The sequence below is a fragment of the Homarus americanus genome, unplaced genomic scaffold (genome assembly GCF_018991925.1).
Source record: "Homarus americanus isolate GMGI-L3 unplaced genomic scaffold, GMGI_Hamer_2.0 scaffold29478, whole genome shotgun sequence".
Lineage (NCBI taxonomy): Eukaryota > Metazoa > Arthropoda > Malacostraca > Decapoda > Nephropidae > Homarus > Homarus americanus.
Genome location: NW_024747997.1, coordinates 684,976 through 704,139, shown reverse-complemented (window position 1 = coordinate 704,139; position 19,164 = coordinate 684,976). Strand labels below are relative to the sequence as shown.

The 19,164-nt window shown below is 37.9% G+C and overlaps 1 protein-coding gene across 2 annotated transcripts in view; it reads left to right on the top strand.

Annotated features, from left to right (window-relative positions):
- The window catches only part of LOC121879975 (probable ATP-dependent RNA helicase DHX35), a 46,443-nt gene that overhangs the window by 8,832 nt on the left and 18,447 nt on the right, over window positions 1–19,164 (top strand). For both annotated transcript variants that reach the window (XM_042386854.1, XM_042386855.1), the window contains exons 2-8: window positions 2,423–2,549; window positions 2,727–2,941; window positions 8,396–8,632; window positions 11,517–11,763; window positions 13,144–13,305; window positions 15,152–15,298; window positions 15,495–15,636. In XM_042386854.1, the coding sequence (XP_042242788.1) occupies window positions 2,519–2,549; window positions 2,727–2,941; window positions 8,396–8,632; window positions 11,517–11,763; window positions 13,144–13,305; window positions 15,152–15,298; window positions 15,495–15,636 (1,181 nt within the window). In that variant the 5' untranslated portion in view covers window positions 2,423–2,518. The remainder of the gene's footprint in view (window positions 1–2,422; window positions 2,550–2,726; window positions 2,942–8,395; window positions 8,633–11,516; window positions 11,764–13,143; window positions 13,306–15,151; window positions 15,299–15,494; window positions 15,637–19,164) is intronic.

The window sequence follows — 19,164 nt, the reverse complement described above, 5'->3', positions numbered from 1 at the left end:
TGTACCTTCTCTAGCCGACGTTGTTGGGTGGAGTTGAGAGAAGACGACCAGGCTGGTGATGCATACGTTAGTTTGGGGAGAATAAAGGCGTTATAGATGGTCCTCAGCTCTGGCGTGTGTGTCCCAAGTGACCTAAGTCGTCGTAGCATGTAGAGACGGTACGAGAGAGAGAGAGAGAGGGAGAGAGAGAGAGAGAGAGAGAGTGTGTGTGTGTGTGTGTGTGTGTGTGCGTGCGTGCGTGCGTGCGTGCGTCAGCACCCTCGCCTCACAAGTGAGCAGACTCGAGTTCGATCCCCGGGTAGGGTGAAACTATGGGCAAGTTTCTTTACGCCATTTGCCTCTGTCTACTCAGCAGTAATTGGGAACCTGGATGTTAATCAATTTGCGGATCGTATTCCTGGGTAATGGTTAGCCAGTGCAGTTGGTGAGTTGTCCATTCTTCTCGGACTATTCCTTGACACTGGGTCATGCAGCTCGTTAACTTGGGGTGTGGTTGTTGTGTTGGCGACAGCTTCTACACCTTAATAAATTCATGCCAAGGAGGCCCTTGGGCTGGCCATCCTCGATTTCGAGGGGCTTCCATTATTATTATCATTATTGTGTGTGTGTGTGTGTGTGTGTGTTAATCCCACATTTCAAAGCCCTGCCCCTTTATGCAAATCATGTTCGTATCAAAAAATAAGCAAGAGCTCAAAAAATAAAGGTCATATTTGTTCAAATCACAATGAAAAACATAAGAAAAAACTATTTTAATAATACAGTAAAATGTTTTACTGTATTTACATTACACACCCAAAATTAATCATTTTAATATATTAAATGCCAGCAAACCCTAAAAAATTCTCTCCACAGCCAGTTTCCCAACCCCCTAGACTCCTCCTCCCAGCAACCCCAACCTTCCTTGCAATTTTTGATAGGTTGTTGCAAAAAAAAATTTTGCACAAACTGATAATTTGTCCACAACTCACCAATCGATTTTCTTTACCTTCCATCCTGGGCTGAGTGTGGAGCAGTGGCCACTACCACCTCATCACCTTGCATTGATTTTCAAAACTCAAATAAACATATTACAGGGTGGACAAATCACAATCTATTCAACAATTCACTTTTTTTTTTTTTTAGCAAATAACATCTTTTTTCTTAATTTTTTGTTTTAGAAAGGTAGTGGGGAGAGGTATAAATTATATATGACTACATGCAACCTGACCTAATTTAATATACTGTACCTAAATTATCTTGTCATATTTTTTGGTTAAGTTAGTTTAGTGTGCTACTGTCATAAGTGATAATTATACTAATACAAGCACAGTGCTGTACTGTACTGTACTGTACTTCACAATAGGGGTTCCACTAAATTAGTAGTTTGGATTTTGTTTATAAAACATTTGGTACTTATGTGTACATGTACATAACTGGCCTTTTGTTGAGCTAAGATAAAGTAACTTTTAATTATTTAGGAAACATTAAGGCCCATGGCCTCTACTGTATATAGTACCTTTGATGTTTGGCAATTTTACAGAAATCATCACTGAACTATGGCTAATTTTATCAGGAATGAACTATTGATTGCTGTACATATACTGTACTGTACAGGACAGTACAGTACTGTCAATTATGTATGCCAGGGTAATGGTGAAGGATGCCACATAGTAAACACAATTTTGAGTGCTTTGAGCCTATCCCCATTGCCTCTGCTGCATTTTCTGGGCTGATAACCTGTTTCAATATTTGGTTTTTGTGATTACTGTACTATAATATGAAGTAAAATATTAAATAAAACACAACACACATCACAATTTTAAGTTTGGCATTAGGGCTATTCTATGTATATACTGTATAATTATGTTCTCACGGTACAGTACAGAAGTATACAAGTGATCGCGGGCAAGTTCGTGCCCTTGTGAGAGTTTGAACGCTCGTGACAGCGTACAGCGAATGAGGGTGCGCCAAGTCCGTAGACTTGCAGGGTTAATTAGGGTGCGCCAAGTCCGTAGACTTGCATCGTTTTCCATCGTAAATAAAATTGTTAATTAATGCCTTCCTAAAAAAACCATCGACATGGGACCAGGTTTGTTCCACTCTACGAATTTTTTGCGATTTTTCCACCAAGTTTGATGAAAAACGATTGTGCCGTTTCGGCTGCCCAGAACAAACACACGCCTAGTCCAATAGTATATTAGATAATTCTTGATTTCTAGATGCTAATTTTGAATTTGTTTATTGATTGGTTCATATTTTCCTTTACATTGGTAGTCGTAAAAACATACCATAATCCCTTAAGCCTGCCCTCCCCACCCCCCTCCTTGCTAGGTTTTCTCTGCCCCCCCCTCCTCCATAAGTTTTCCAGTTTTAAACCCAGGAGAACCACTACTCCATTATTATGTCTGTCTGATCATTGATATTAATATAATCTCCATTTCAGATATACAGTATAACCCGTGTTGACGTGTTTAGCAGATGGATGTAGAAATATAAACTGGATAATTACTGAAGAAATGAATAAGTAATTCTTCCTGCAATGTCTTTAAAACCCAAATTTCTGAAACCAGGTACTGTACTGTATGTTTTTTAATTTGAACATGAAATTATGTTTCTTGTAATATATTTTTTCAGAATACTGAATACACACTATTAATAACATTTTCATTCTGCTTTTATGTACAGGATATAATAGAATGTTTATATCTGGGCTGGATTATAATATCTTTTATATGTGGCTTTCCCAGGTGATGACATATATGCAGAGGACCGCAGCGATGTTGACCAAACAAGTGGCACAACGTTTATATATAACCCACATCGTTCCTTGTCAATTGAAAAACAACGTCAACGACTGCCAGTATTTAGAGCACGTAACCACATTCTGTACTTGGTGGAGAAGTACCAGACCACAGTGGTAGTGGGGGAAACAGGATCAGGGAAGAGCACACAGATACCTCAAGTAAGTAAAGTACTGTAGTAATCTCCCCATTAGCCAGAATAATTGGTGCAGAGCGGTTTTGGGTTTTGAGAGTTTTCTGGTTATGGAGACTTTCTTCATCCCCAGGTAAAATCGCACATCCCCAGAATTTTTCTGGGTAGGCTGGGAAAGTTTTCTGAGAGCCTCATCTAAGTATCTCAGACAGACACAGAGCTGTATTTATTTACATAAAAACCACTGTATACATACAACACTGTGTATTGTAAATAATCAAAACACACTTCTGTGTACCAGTACACTACAGTTGGGTCTTCATTTACGCGGTCAATTGAACCCGCGGAGTACTGCGTAAAACAAGAAACGTGTAAATGAAATAACAACATATGGGATTAATTGAAATACAGTCGACCCTCATTAAAACGGACTAATAGGGGGGGAAGGGTGTCCGTTTTAGCCAATTGTCCGAATTAACCGATTTAGGGGTTAATATTGCATTATACAGCTATGTGTATGTTTATTTGAGTGCCCCGTCATAGGAGTCTGTTTTCTCTCACTTCAGCACTCCTGAGTCGTCCGTTTTCTCTTAATCTTAGAGTGCACCAGAGACTGTTATATCTTAGTAGTGACACAGAATTTGATATTGCAACTGGGGTTGCAATTGTTGAGGCAACTTAGGTATGTCTGATTACAGTTGGAATATTCAAGATCCATTGTGAGTGATGTTTAAAGCTTCAACTGTCTTTATGGTTGGTAAAACTTGTCAAGTCTGTCAGTCTAAATGGCATGTGTGAGGCCTTGTGTTTGTACAACCGCTAAATATATAAATATATAATGTTATGATAATTATCAGAAACACATAGGCATAACGAGGTTTATTACAAAGTGATGAAAAGGATACTGTGCAGTGGCTAGTCCACAAAACATGTAGCCATGTCTCTTTATTTGAGTGCCCCGTCATAGGAGTCCGTTTTCTCTCACTTCAGGACGCCTGAGTCGTCCGTTTTCTCTTAATCTTAGAGTGCACCAGGGACTTTGTTATTTCTTAGTAGTGACACAGAATTTGAAATTGCAACCCCAATTGCAACTGGGACAATCCCAGAACCAGAAATTTGGTATGGACAGTTCAGATTTCGTCCGATTTATCCGAAATCCGGATTAAAGGGGTCCGAATTAACGCGGGTCGACTGTAGAGACTAGGCAGACCCCCAAACTCCACTTTTTCCGACACAATACCTACGTTGTAGTAAAAATAGTATCTTAACTTTATGATGGTATGCACACACAATTAATAATTAAGAGAAATATCAATAATATTAGGTTTTTTAACACTTACATTAGTAGAAAAGATGGCTGGGCACATGGGGATGGGGGGTTGGTTCCGAGGCAGAGGGCAGATTATTGGCCCTCACCTGTATCACCTGTATCAATTGTATCACTTTCCACCACAGGCTTGCAGGGTTTCTTTGTCAAACCCCTCAAAGTCCATATAAGTCCATATCCTCACTATCACTGACTTGGGCCGGCTGTGGTGGGTGGCGGGTGAAGAACTCGTTAATGTTTTGATGACTGGGCGACCTTGTGCGCACCCTGCCCGCGCCGCTTCCCGCGTAAATGACCAAATTTGCCGCGTAAATCAAGCATTTCAATTCTGGCAAGGCACCGCGTAAATGACAAAACGCGTAAACTAAAACTGCGTAAATCCAGACTCAACTGTATACTGTACCCATCAGCAGATGCTGTCATCTTGAGCTTGTGATGCAGGCAGGCCAAATGGTGATATGATGATACAGGATGGCCTGCTTTTGGACTGCAGTGCACCATCTCCTCCACCAGGTGCTGCCAACTGTCACTCTCCTCTCGGAGTAGCATCAGTTTTGTACCGTCTCTCATGCAACTCAACACCACAGTGAATTTTGTTTTCTCTTGTCCTGTACTTTTCATCATAATGGTTTTTGGTCCCTTAGAATCAACTGTTTTATTGCTGAGCATACTTGACACAGCGGAAAGTTGTGTGTCTTCCGCAGATCGATAATATACCGTTGAAAAGCGGTGACTTTGTGTTCGAGGTCAGCTGGAAGTTTTTGAGCTATTTTGGTCTTCTGCCGCAACACCAAATCATGTCTTCTCATAAACCTAGAACACCAGTTTGGGGTAGCCTTGAAATTTTGACTGGGGTCTGGATTTGCTCTTGCCCACTTGATACTTTCCACACGGATGTTATTTCTTGTTATTGCGATTCCATTCTGTCGGTGTTCACGGATCCACTTGTTCAAATGTTCTTCTATTTCTGGCCACTGAGCTTTGCCATGTCTTAAGGCATATTTTTTCTTTGCCATTTTACTTATTGTATATTCGTTCTTCTTCCAATCCTTCACAAGTTTTTCACTAATTCCATAATTCCTTGCTGCTGCTGCACAGTTATTTGTAGAGTTGGCACACAATAACCTTCAGCTTGAAACGAGCTTCATACTTTGTTCGGTTCGCAGGAGGGGCCATGGCTGTCAGCTGTCTGGTCAGTGGCTGTGTGTGGACTGTGGTGGAATGAACAGGAAGTCAACTGAGTTCAGTGTTGTTGTGATTGTTGGTTCAGTCACTTATGATGTTGTGTGTGACGTCATGTATAGAGTGGCTTGTTTACCTGTTTATGTATGTGTGTTGATGGTTGACTTGGTCCTTCACAACACTTGACAGCTGCTGGAGTTGGGGAGTTGACTTATACGCCCTCATATAAGGTACTCAGAAGACAATTTGTCAACTGGCAAATTCATAATAATACACTTTTTCACATATCCGTTGAGACATTGTTACATAACTATTTGACAAATTTCATAACCGAATGACAGAACACATATCGAATGACAATCTAAAATAACTGTTGGTGGTATGTCTTTCTCCAATTGTTCCATTCTCAAACTATATGTAGACTGTCGGTTTATTGTTCACGTCTGTCAACTCCATAACTTATGTCAATCACATCCGTTAGCATGAACGAAGTTATTTTAGATTGTCATTCGATATGTGTTCTGTCATTCGGTTATGAAATTTGTCAAGTAGCTATGTAACAATGTCTCAACGGATATGTGAAAAGGTGTAATCATAGCAATTGCACATGAACTCAAATGTATGCAATGAATAATTTATGAGCAACTAAACACATGTGTACTGTATTGGCTAAGATACAATATTAAAATATGTTTTCAGCAATACAGTATCTCAGTCAATTCTCAACCTATTTTCAAAATTTAAAGTTCCCCAGAATCAGCAGCCTAAGAGAAAGCTAATATAGCTAGATAAAAGTGTCTCTCTTTCCTCATTGTATGTTTGGTATGGAAAATATGTTTTCCTCTGTGTACGACAATATCAGAGACAACCATCCTTGAAATGACCCTGTTTTAACAACTTTCTGGCAGTCCTAGTTTGATAGATTTTTTGTATGTTATTCCGTGTCCAACATTAAACAAAACCACTGGAAAACAATTTGTAGCAATTATTTTAGGGTTCATGTAGTTATCCATAAATTGACCCTCCTAATACAGTACAGTATAATGTGACATTATATACTATAGCCAATGGGACTTAGTACAGTATTTTCTTGATTTAACGAACTGATTCAAGCCACCTCTTTCCATTAAATCGAAATTTCCGCTATTTCGAATTTCTGTTATTTTCGTGATTCCGTTAAATTCCGCCGTGGGGTTTGTTTACTGCCACTCAGTAATGTGTCCTGTTGCCACTGCATGTGTTGTTCACTGCTACATCTCGGTCAACTAACTACTGTGCTTAGACATTTGCCGAAAGTCTCTCAGAAGTTTCAGAAAGGAATTGGTGTGTGGGAGAAAGTCAAAAGAGTGCGGCTATCAATTGGAAAAAAGTTTGGAAATTATAGAAAAAAATTTAAAACAAACACCGAACCCCCTAGTTTAAGGTAAACCATGAATAATATTTCTACGTGCATTTTAGGTGTCTGAGGTGTGAGCGCATTAAAGGAATTAATCTCAATTTAGCGAACTAGTTCACTAAATCGGGTGAAAAATAACGGAAAAAATTCCATCCATTAAAGCGAGAGTTTGTTATAATGGATTCCGTTAAATCAAGAGTACAGTATACGTACTGTATATCATTTCTTATTTGATGTCACAAGGTGAATTGAGGATATTCATCTTGGTCCATTACATTTTACTGTCAAGCTGTCAACAAGATAAACATCTCTTAGGGTGAATGGAGCACACCAGCAGGACTGCATCCCTGAGCGTATACGAAAACATTAGAAAGCACTCGTACAAGCTTGTACAATGGCAGCAGACAATGAACTAAGAGTCTCATGATGCAAGAGTTTGAGGAGATAGGCTATGAGATACACCAGCCAATCATAGACATCCCGTGCAGTCATATAACAGTAGTGGCCAACCGTAGCTCACGAGCACTCTGAGCCTACCCACCCGTGCGCCCGGCATGTGTCCCTGTGTCGGGAACATGATGCAATCTCTAGGAAATTCATTAGAGTGCCCGGAACGGAGATATTTTCTCAGCATTTTCTGGAAATGCGTTTTGATACAATCTTCAGAAATTTATCCGGATACCCGGAATAGAGATTTTTTGTGGAATTTCTTGGAATGTTAAAGAAAATCAAGCTTTTGTAGAGTTCTGGGGTTCAAAGATTCTGGCTAACAGAGATTACTTTACCCATAAATTGTATTTACTTTGTTTCACGGTATTTCATTATGCTTAGACCATTTACACTGTACAGGCATCCCCTAATTAATGTAAGAAAATCACTCATAAGTCGATTATTCATAAATGTAGTGATGCCTGTACAGTACAATACTGTATATGAAGCTACTCATAAAAATCTGTTTAGGTAACAGGAGGTTTTGTTATTTAGTAAAGAGTGTCTCTGAATAAAGTGAGTGTATAATAGTTTTCTAAGGAGGTATAAACTACTGTACAGTATAGTAGTTTTTTTATATAGATTTAGGAATATGTGCTGTACCACAAACACATTCTTTATCATCTCCATAGACTCCCTGCACATGTTCATTCACACATCCTATTCTTCTCTTGAACCAATACTGTACAGTACTTCTTGTACACATTCTTTTTAATGCAATTTTCTCAGTAATGTCTATCATACACTTCTTAGTAAATTCAACAGGTATACCTTTACTTTAATTTACTTTAGCCTCTTCGCCACTGATCGGCCTGCTGTCTACTTGGGCCATCGGTCACATCTCTGTCATGCACTGTTGGCAAGTACTGGGTATGTATTGGCCCCAGAATGTATCTGTACCAGTGTTGGTCAAGTCTGGTCTTGAATCCACTCACACTTGGTGCCGTCACAACATTCTGAGTTTTTGCATTTATGTTTATCACCTTACTCATTTTACAGTATAAGGGAACTACTTGTGCTCTCTGCCATTCTTTTACTTCTCTCTTCTCTTTGTTGAAAATCTTTTAGCAAGTATTTCTTTATCTCAGTATCTCAGAGACGCAGGATGGGCAGCAGACGGAATCATTGGCATAGCACAGCCCCGCCGTGTGGCCTGCACCACCTTAGCTGAACGTGTAGCAGAGGAGTGTGATGTTATGCTTGGGAAGGAAGTTGGTTACTCCATACGCTTTGATGACTGTAGCACTCCTGGGACTACACAGATTAAATATATGACTGAGGGGCTGTTGGTCCGAGAGATGATGGCTGACCCCTTGTTGAGGCAGGTTAGTATTTTCCAATAAGAATTCAAAGGTTTAATGTTGTAATGCCAACTTCATAATATTAAGATCAGTACTGTATGTATCTTTACCATATTGTAGCTTATTGTATTTTGGGGTAAATTATACAGGTGGCCAGTATCAAAAGCAACACAGACTTTCCCAATTTTATTGTCATTTATTCCTTATAAACCACTTAGATATGTTATTGAAAAATTTGATGAAATTATTTATTATACTATGCCCGTAATGTAAGTGGAGGTTTTGGTTGGGATAAACCTCAGATACACAACATTTTTGTGCAAATTGAACCTAATTTCTTATGAGAAAAAGTGATTACATTCATGGGTTTCAGAAACTTGCCTCAACCCGTCAATCTAACTTTCGTCAAAGAAATGAATATTAAACACAGAAGATGAGTTTGTTTAACCTCAGTACAAAGGCAAGTCCAACAAACCCCTATAAAATATCTGATATATTTCACCCACTTCCCTTCTGTGATGCCTTACTCCTTCTGAGGGGGTGCCATGAAGAACCTCTAGGCTTATCTCCTTTACCTTCTATATTCTCCTTTTCTTCTCCCTTCTTCTCTCCTTAATATATTATTTTACCTTTCCCTCCCATGATCTTGGTGGTCTTCCACTACCCAACACATTTTTTTTTCTCTCTTTCTCTCGGGGATTAGCCCACCCGGGCACAGGTCACTGACCCACATCGGGGCCTGGAAGGCGAAAATGTAATAATAATAATACTGTACTCTAATAATAACAAATAATAATAATAATAATAATAATAATAATAATAATAATAATAATATTTCATAGCAAATAAAATTTATAATAAATAATGTTAAAATAATAATGATAATATTAATAATAATAATAACTCTGTAGTAGTAGTTATAATAATAATAATAGTAATAATAATAATAATAATAATAATAATAATAATAATAATAATAATAATAAAGGACCATAAATACAAAATGAAAAAATATCAAAAGTGAGAAACAATATATGTATGTTGTGTTGTCAATAGTAAGAGAAACAATTGAGACACTGCAATTGTGTGTAAATGAGGCAGAAAGTCAGATCAGCAACCTGGGACTAGGTCACAATTTTTGTGATGCCATATGGCAGCAGGGTCTACCATTAGACAACACATTATGCTTCCAATATCTTCCCAGGGGGGGAGTACCAGCATCCTTCCTCCACATATCCATACCATCTTGACAAATTTCTCTTCAAGGATACTGATGGTTTTATTTCATTTAGGATTAACACTGTAAGGAGTCAATTATATTTAATGAAGTTAAAGGATTAAACTGAATGTTCTGGGGTGTACTGTAAGTGGATTTTTTTCACTTGTGTAAGAACCCTAATTGTAGTTTGGCAATGATGTATCTGTAAATATAACTTCATCAAACTACTGGGGTTTATTGTATTCAGTGGTGTTCCTTAAAAAATTGAACTAATTGTTTGAAGAATGGTCAGCTAAACACAGAACTGAATAATACTTCATGTAAGTCTGTGTGCTCCTGGGCATTAATGTACCATAATCTGAGAAATTGAAAGATTGGGTTCATAGGTAGTACAAGCATAAGGAAAATGGATGACACTGGCAATATACACAAGGTGACATGTAGACACTGAATGCGTGACAGAGCGATTGAGTGAGTAGGTACATAAATATCATGGGTCAAAGCCATATTGGGTTTAGAGTAATGTTTAAAGTATTGAGAATAATAAAGATTTGTTCAATACATTTTAAAGATTTAGGAGTGTGGTATAAGTTATGTTTCATTTATTGATGTGGATTCTAGTGTTGTGTATCCAAAGCTTCATTGCATTTAATTGTTGTATTACTTTTAGTTTTCAGGAACAATCATAGAGTACAGTAATCTGTTTTTAGAGAAGAGGAAGTGTTAGAACTACAGTAATTACATTTTCCTGATACATGGTACTTAGCCCCTACGCCTCGGGCTAGGGTGCCGCTGGCCGTATCCCCCATGTGGGGTAAATCAAGAAAAATCAACTTTTTCAAAAATAATTTTTAGCCTTCTTAAATGATAAAACAATAAAAAAGAAGTAAGAAAAACTGTATATTGACCCTCTAGAAACATCCCTGGAGCCGCAGTGGCGAGGGAGATATGGGGACGGTGTTGTTTTGACGGCTAGCGCTCATGGTCACTCCGCACTTAGCGGCCATTTTCTGCCTGTCTTTGTGTCCAGGATGGCCATTAATACATATATTTACTGATCATAATACTTATCTCCTATAAATAATTCATTTAGAATATTTTATTTGCATTATTTTTCATAAAAAGTGCTCGGCAACACACAGTCTGTCGCTAGGATGTCTGGCTGTCTTCGTGTTTGGTAGAGCAATTAATGCATATAAATAACTATCGGAATAATAATTCCACAAATAAATACATTTACAACATAATCATAGTATTATTTTCCAGTAATACTAACTTACAATACAACTACACTACTTTTAGCAATATTAGTTTGATACAACATGATAAAATGGACAGGAAGCTTCCCTGTGGCCGAGCATGTGGCATGACATGCAAATAGTAACGCTGGAACGTGATAACCCGCGCTGGGCATTCAAACAATGCCACAAAAGGGCGCGCATTCCAGAAAGTCAACCGGGGCGTAGGGGTTAATTATATGTACCGAATGTTAAATCAGGTGGCATCTTGGGGCCTTGGACTGGGAGGTGAACTTATCTGTTACAGCAGCCAGAGCAAGTGAAGGGAGAGCTGTTGTAGCTCTTAATTCTGGTCACACTTCACGAAAGTGGGAAAGGGTTTGTAATATTAGAAATAGAGAAGATTAAAGTTAAATTCATAATAAATATAATCTTTTCAATGCTCTTACAGTATTGTGTCATCCTGCTTGATGAAGTCCATGAACGAACCTTGTACACTGATATTGTACTCGGACTTATGAAGAAAATTCTCCGCAGACGCAAAGACTTGCGCTTGATCATCTGCTCAGCAACAATCGATGCAGATCAGTTATATAATTTCTTCAATTATAACACCACTGGAGACAAGGATAAAGACACTGTGTCGGTGCTGTCAGTCGAGGGACGGACTCACCCCATTGATGTCTGTTATCTTGAAGGTACGGAACAGTAAAAGAATCATGTTTAGAGAATTACTTATCATTTACCAGTTCCAAGTGATTGAGATGAAGTTTGTATGGGCTAGATTGGTGATTTTAGATAAGGATATTTTAGTCGGGTATGATTTACAAGTGTGACTGGGAACTGGAAGGAAGAAATATATACTTGAAGTGATTTTTTCTGTTTCTTTTTTCTCCATAGAGTAATTTTATCAGATACTTTCTGTACTTAATAATTCGTACTCAATTTTGTCACATAGGTTGGGTGATCAGTGCTGTACAGTATGTATCTAAATATGCCAGTGAATATCTGACTGTGTATGTCAACAATATGTGATTATGCAGAAAGAGATAAAATTCCAATGTTCTTACTTGATAATTACATTCTGTTTGACAATACTGAACCAAGAGTTCTTATGTTTTAGGGATGAAAAAGTCAAAAGTCACAACATTGAAGAAGTTAGCACCTAGTGTGAGTTAGTGACCTGCTTGAGTGTCATCTTGTTTGCTTTTGCAGTTCTCAGTCTTGTTCATCATATTATTCATGTTGCTGGCACTTGGTGATTGCTCTGAACATTGGTTTTTAGTCTTCATTGGTAGAAAACCCATTAGTATCCTTAAGTAATTTGGGTGTAATTTCAAGGACAAGGTGTGTGTGACCAAGGAGTGTAATGATTGGTACACATACAAGTCAAGTACATCATGTGTCCTGATTATGATCTTTGTTGTATTATGAACTGTTTTCCACCAAAGTGTTGTTCAGCTTGTGATATTTGGATATTCTTCTTCATAGAGCCGATTCTACTGCTGCCTCAGCTTATGGAGATCAATAACTTTATTTCTTAGTGATGGTGATGTGGTTCAGCCCATGAATCATGATATGGAGCTGTTACTGATTTAGGAACAGGAGGCAAAACAGTACAAAATTTACTTGAACTGTTGGTGACTTGTGGATAGAGTAACTTTGGACCCTTGGACAGTACACAGCCAAGAGATGGTCAGGTCGGGGTGGTAGTGAGGAAGCTTCTGCACTGGGAGTGGATGTGTTGGCTTCAGTCTCTTGTTTGGGGTAGAACTCAACTACTAATGGAGATGGTTGTCATTGAAGGGATAGGAAGAATACAGGCACTTTTTTTTTTTTAAGGAGGAAAAGGTTGCTCCTTCATAATGTGTCATGATTTGAGGACAGCATGGCCACTCTCTGGTACCTGTATGTTTCTGCAGTTTGTTGGTGTTGAACTGTATGTTGGTTCCTCCTTGTCAACTACTTGAAAAGAGATTTAGAGATAAGAGTTAGGTAGAGTAGGTTGTAAAGAAAAGGAATTATAATATTTGCTCACCATTTTGTCATAATTATTTTTATTTTATTTATTTTACCAGAACCAGCACCTGAGTATGTGAAGGGCAGTGCAGAAACTGTTATGAAAATCCACCGTAAAGAAGGTGCGGGTGATGTGTTAGTCTTTCTCACTGGAGCAGAGGAAGTAGATACTTGTGTATCTCTTCTCAAGGAACATGCAGCAACTCTTAAGAAAAATGAAGGTAACAAGTGGCAAATGACTCATATGTTGAATTCCAGACTTTTTTTTGTGATGAGGCATTTCCATGCAGTATAGTACATAAGGAGTTATTTGAAAATGCTTGGAGATAGACAGTCATACAAATGGTTTCTGTACGGTAACAAAGTTTCTGCTGTATGGATCAAAATCAAATTCTGTACGTAAGTGGTGTAGCTTTACTGTAGGGGGGAGAAGGGCCTGTATAAACTGTGGATGCAAGAAGAAGAATCACTTTAGAAATGACAGAAATGACATATTGTACTTGGAAACAAAACATAGGGTGAAGAGGTTGAAGAAATGAAGAAATACAGAAAGTGGACGTAAAAAAATTGCCAAGCAGAGAGCTACCAGAAGGTGGTGCTGTAAAGACATACAGTGGTCCCTCGGTTAATGAGCGCCTCGGTTAATGAGCGCCTCGGTTAACGAGATTTCGGTTAACGAGTTACCTTCCATAAGATTCATAACTTCAGTTAACGAGCAATCCCTCGATTAACGAGTTTCTTACGAGCCGACCTGAACATGTTTTCGCTTGCATTTGGCGGTCCACCAGCTGTAGTATTAGTCCGCCAATACAGTAATCGGTTCTAGGGCTTAAATTCCTTACCATTTTAGCAAATATCAAGAAGTTTATACTATTCAATAATTTTAAAAGTTTAATATTAAATTTTTTAGTCATTTTAACAATTATTGAACATAATTGAGGGTAATGAAACTAGTTTTATGCGCGCCATCCAGCCTCTCAACACACCATACAGGCGTCAGTCTTTGTGTCTTTTCAGTGGAGGTAACATCTTGCTTGAGACTCTCTTCAACTAAATGCCTTTTTTCTGTGTTTGCAAGCAAATTATTGGTCATTTTGAAATTTATTTTACATATTGACAATATATGATGCAGTGCAGTGTTGATTTAAAGAAAATAATCTTGAATTACACCAAGAGAACTAAAATTTTATGGGTGAAATGGCGCCATGGGGTGAGTTCTCTTCCACCCCAATGCCTTCTCTTCTCCCTTCTCCTCCCCCCCCCCCATTCTAATTCCCATCATCATCATCATCCAGGAGCCTTCTACATACACACCTCAAAGTAAGTGTACTTTTCTACCTTTTTTGTTGAATTTAGGCAATTTTCGGTGAGCTGGAACCAATTACCCAAAAACCATTGAAACAATGGTTTCGGTAAACGAGTTTTTCGGTTAACGAGCAACCTTTTAGAACGGATTGTGCTCGTTACCGAGGGACCGCTGTATTGAAAGAATGGTAAATGAGTGTGCAGTGTATAACTCAAACATTATAGGAAGGAGAGTGGAAGAAAGTGAAGAATGAACAAAAATGAGGAGATGGACATTCAAGAAGCAGTGTATTTTATTTGAAGACTAGAGATATGGGCATCAAGTTGTTTAAGGATATGGAGGTGCTGTTGGTTGGTAATAGTAGGTTATGTGAAACCAAAGGGATAAACCAAACCTTTGGAACTTTGTTTTGGAAGAACATAATTTTACAATGTTAAAAATTATTGAATGGCAGCTAATGAAGAGAGAGGCTGTTTTAATTCTTGGCTCTTGCAGTATAATGGGGGAAAGTTTGCAAAAGTTGAAAAAAAATACCTATTAGATTTTTATTGTTTATCTTTTTTGCATTATTTTTGCTATCTATATTGCTTATTAAGGTACCAGGGGTATGTTGATTTTTCAGCAAACAAATACACTCATCAGTTAATCGTTAAAGATGAGAGATAAACTAGAGATTTGGGAGATCATTGTCACCATGCCTATGATTTAATTCTAGTATTATAAGTTGTGTTATTTATTTTGTCACATTTATTTCTGCTCAGGTTCTATTCTGGTTTTGCCGATGCATGGAGCCCTATCAAACAGTGATCAGCTGAGAGTATTCCATTCAGCACCACCAGGAGTGAGGAAAGTGATAGTGGCCACCAATATAGCCGAGACCTCTGTCACCATACCTGGCATTGTATATGGTAAAGTTAATGTTCATTTGGGTAATGTATTTTCACTGAGTAAATCAGCTTTGTTCCAAGAAAGTCCTGGTTTTCATTAGTTTTTCTGTATGGCAATAACTTTTATTTCCAGCCAAGAAAATGACATGTTACACAGTAAATATCTATTTTAGCAAGTGGGTAAATTAATTTGTAATTGGTTGCATATTTTGAACAGTTATTGATTGTGGGTTTGTGAAGGTACGATGGTACAACTCCACCAGTCACACAGATGCCCTTGTGGTAGTTCCAACATCTCAAGCATCAGCCACTCAGAGGGCAGGAAGAGCAGGAAGAACCCGTTCAGGAAAGGTGTACAGGTAAGATGAACCTTATCTCTTGAAGCGTGCCTAACTGAGCACTGATTTCTAATGATGAAAGATTTGACTTTTAAATAGTTACATAGGTAGCAGATACAGTATACACTGTACTTTCATCTCTGATTTATATGTACAGGTTACAGGTAGTCTCCACTTATTACAAGGGTTTCATTCCTAAAAACCCTTGTGATGTGTGAAGTTTATTTACCATAAGAAACAAGATATTAACCCTTAAAGGGCAGTAAACATCATGGGATGTTTGAGAGGAGGAAAACGCATAAAGGGTGGTGCCATTGTTTGGGTGCGCCTGTGGCTGTGTTGTCTAATTACTTTAGTGGCTTCCTTCAGACATCATCCTGCCACCTCCCCAGCCTAGGCAAGGCATGGCTACAAATATTGATATTCACTCAGTGCTCTTCTAGACGCGATGGGAGATACAAGTGCTTCCAATCCCATCGCCTCCCACGAGGGAAAATGGGCATAGAAAATGTCAACACATGTTGTACCTAATAATTTATTTATTTTGAGTACAGGGTTGCTGAGTACAATTTAAAGAACAAGAATTTGGCCTTCTTTCCATAACAAAAAAATTACATTTTCTCTTATAGGAATTGTTATATGTGGATTTGAACCACATTAACTTACACAATAGAGCGCCGTGCTTCGCCAAGCAATTTTTTCTTAAGATAATTTTTATGCCAGTTATTTAGCCTGGTATTTGCTGTTTTAATACAATAAAGGTTATCAGACCTTGTCCTTCATGCTTTGAACTTCTAAGCCTACACATGAAAACATTAAATATCTATAGCTACCAGAAAAACATGTACTCCCAGTTCATCTCGTGATTTCTCCAAGAAATTATTATTTCTCGTATTTATTGGCTAATACGAATTTGTAAAAAAAGAATTCAGCCTTCTAATATACAAGAAAGTGAAATATCTCAATTAGGATGTGTGTTACATGTATATGAACAACATTATCTTACATAACTTGTTCCATTTTCTATGTAGCAAAATATACCCCATCCTGTGGGGAAGAGCACACATAAATATACCTGCCAATAAAAGGTTAAGGGAAGTTGCATGACCTGACCCAAGGCAAGTCAGGAAAAGACTGGTTGGTTTGTGAACGTTTCAAAGTGTTCTAACCATTGTGTTGTGTCTTGATGTGTGTTGACCAGGCATCTTGAAGTTGTAAAACCAATACAGTAATTGCGTGTGCTCTTATAATATTGAGTTTACTTATCTGTAGCGTGATGGTAATGTAGTGTATAGGGCTGGCTGGATGGAGAATTGTTGGGAAGAAACTATATGTGATGCAGCCTGTGGTGTGGACAAATCAACAGCATGAAGAGCATGCAGTCTCTTTTTCAAGGGGATGCCACGTGTCATCCTAAATAAACAAATGACGGTAGAAATGCGTGTCTTGAGTTGGAAACAATATTTAATATAACTAAACAACCATTTTTATATTTTCATACATGAGACAAATCATAAAATTATAAATGACCTTTCTTAATGATTGCTGTAATATACATTTGGCAATAATAGTTACGATAATGTATTCCTGGCATGCAGTTTGGGGTGAATTTGGGTTGATTTTTTGTACAGAAACACTTAAAATTTAATAAAAAATGTGAAATAGTTACAAATATGTATGAAATACAGTATAGAATATAATTGAGAGGCATGTGTTTGTTCTCACTCTCATGTTTGTGTTACAACTGAACACCCATCATGCTGCATAGTAGAGGGATGCACGGTAGAGTGAAAACACTTATTGTGCATCTAGACTCTGGGTCTCATTCGTTGCTGTTCAGCTGAAAGTAATTTATGTGAGTGGTTTGAATTTTTTCTTATGACTTTACAAAAAAGAAAAAAATTGTGATAATTGAATATCTTCATCATATTCGTTTTATGGCCCTTTTTCGTGTTTGCTTGCATAGGTTACCTATATTTGCCTTTTCCCAACTCTCCAGGGTGCACAGTCCCTAGCTCTTCATCCAGTCACATATAAACTCATTTATTTTGTAACTCAATTGATATCCTCCATTTTCTCCTCATGCCTAAACCATCTCAACCTACTTCTATATAACACCTCACCAATACTCAAAATCTCCAGCCGCCCTCTTATCTCTGAACAGGGTTTCTTAACTCTCAATATCAGTTCCACATTTACCTCACCATTGTCATTTCAACTCACTCAATGTCATTTCTATAACTGCCCATGTTTCATATTGAAACTATGATAAGGAAATTTTTGATACATAAGGATTCTCTGAGCTTTATATTTTGGCATTTCCCAGTAAGTACTGTACAGTATAAAGTAAGAAGTACAGTACTGTACAGTATAGTATATCTTGTTCACTGTCTATCCTCTGGTCTGTCTGTAATTACAAAGTATATGTCTTAATTTGGCCAATGTTTAGGGAAAGTCATAAAAAGATGTGAAAGAGCAACTGTTAAGCTAGGATTCCATATACCTGTATGCGTTTGCAGTATGTGTTTGCTTTAAATTGCCTTGGAAAACGGACACCCCTTTTTCCATTTGCAGTTGCATATTCTGTCTTAAACACAGCGGGAACAGGGCAGAAAAAATGCCTTCCTGTGCATCAAAGCTCTGACACTATTTATATGAACAGGATGATTTGCTATTAATTATCCTGATTTTGTATAAGATCATGCGTGAAGCAAAGGGAAAACGATCAAGGAAATGTAGATGGTGGGTGCATAAATTACTGCTGAATTGGTCCAAATTTGGAGCCTACAATACTTTGAAAAAGACCTAAGCTTGGAAGAAGAAAAATTCAAAGAATATTTTTGTCTCAGAAGATAACATTTTGCATATATTCTTTCCTTGGTTGAGGAGGATTTGGTGAAACACTGCAGGAACAGAGAAGTCATTTGCTCAGGGCAATGACTTGCAATATGTACAGTCAGTCCTTGACTTACGACGGGGTTAGAGACCGACGACCAGGCCTTAAGTCGAAAATGCAAAAATAATACATAGAAAATCTAAAATGGGTGTCTCTTCCTTCTCAGCACCACGAGAACTCTCACTTTTACGCTTGCCAGCCAGCCATTTTAAAAGGAATTACAAACGAAATTTTTTTCAGTACACAGCGCGATCACTAACGTCGGGACTCGAAAATACGTAATTTGAAAAATATTTTATACGACTGCGGCCGTCGTATGTCCGGGTGGTCGTAAGTCAAGTAGGTCATAAGTCGAGGAGTACCTGTATAAGGTAAGTCATGCATAATTATAACATAGGAAATAATAGGGACCATTGATAAATACTACGTTACACAAAAATATTATTCCAAAGAACCCTTTTATTGGGACCATAAACCTTCATTTTAGAACGAATGTGTCAAAAATATATGGATCTTGTAAAATGATATATAAAACTAGTGACGTCACAGTGGGATTTCCTTGTCCATTTCCATGAGGTTGCGTTTTCAATCACTACAGTGACCGATTGAAATGTACTGCAAACGCATTACACTAACGGTACATGCCAGTGGAA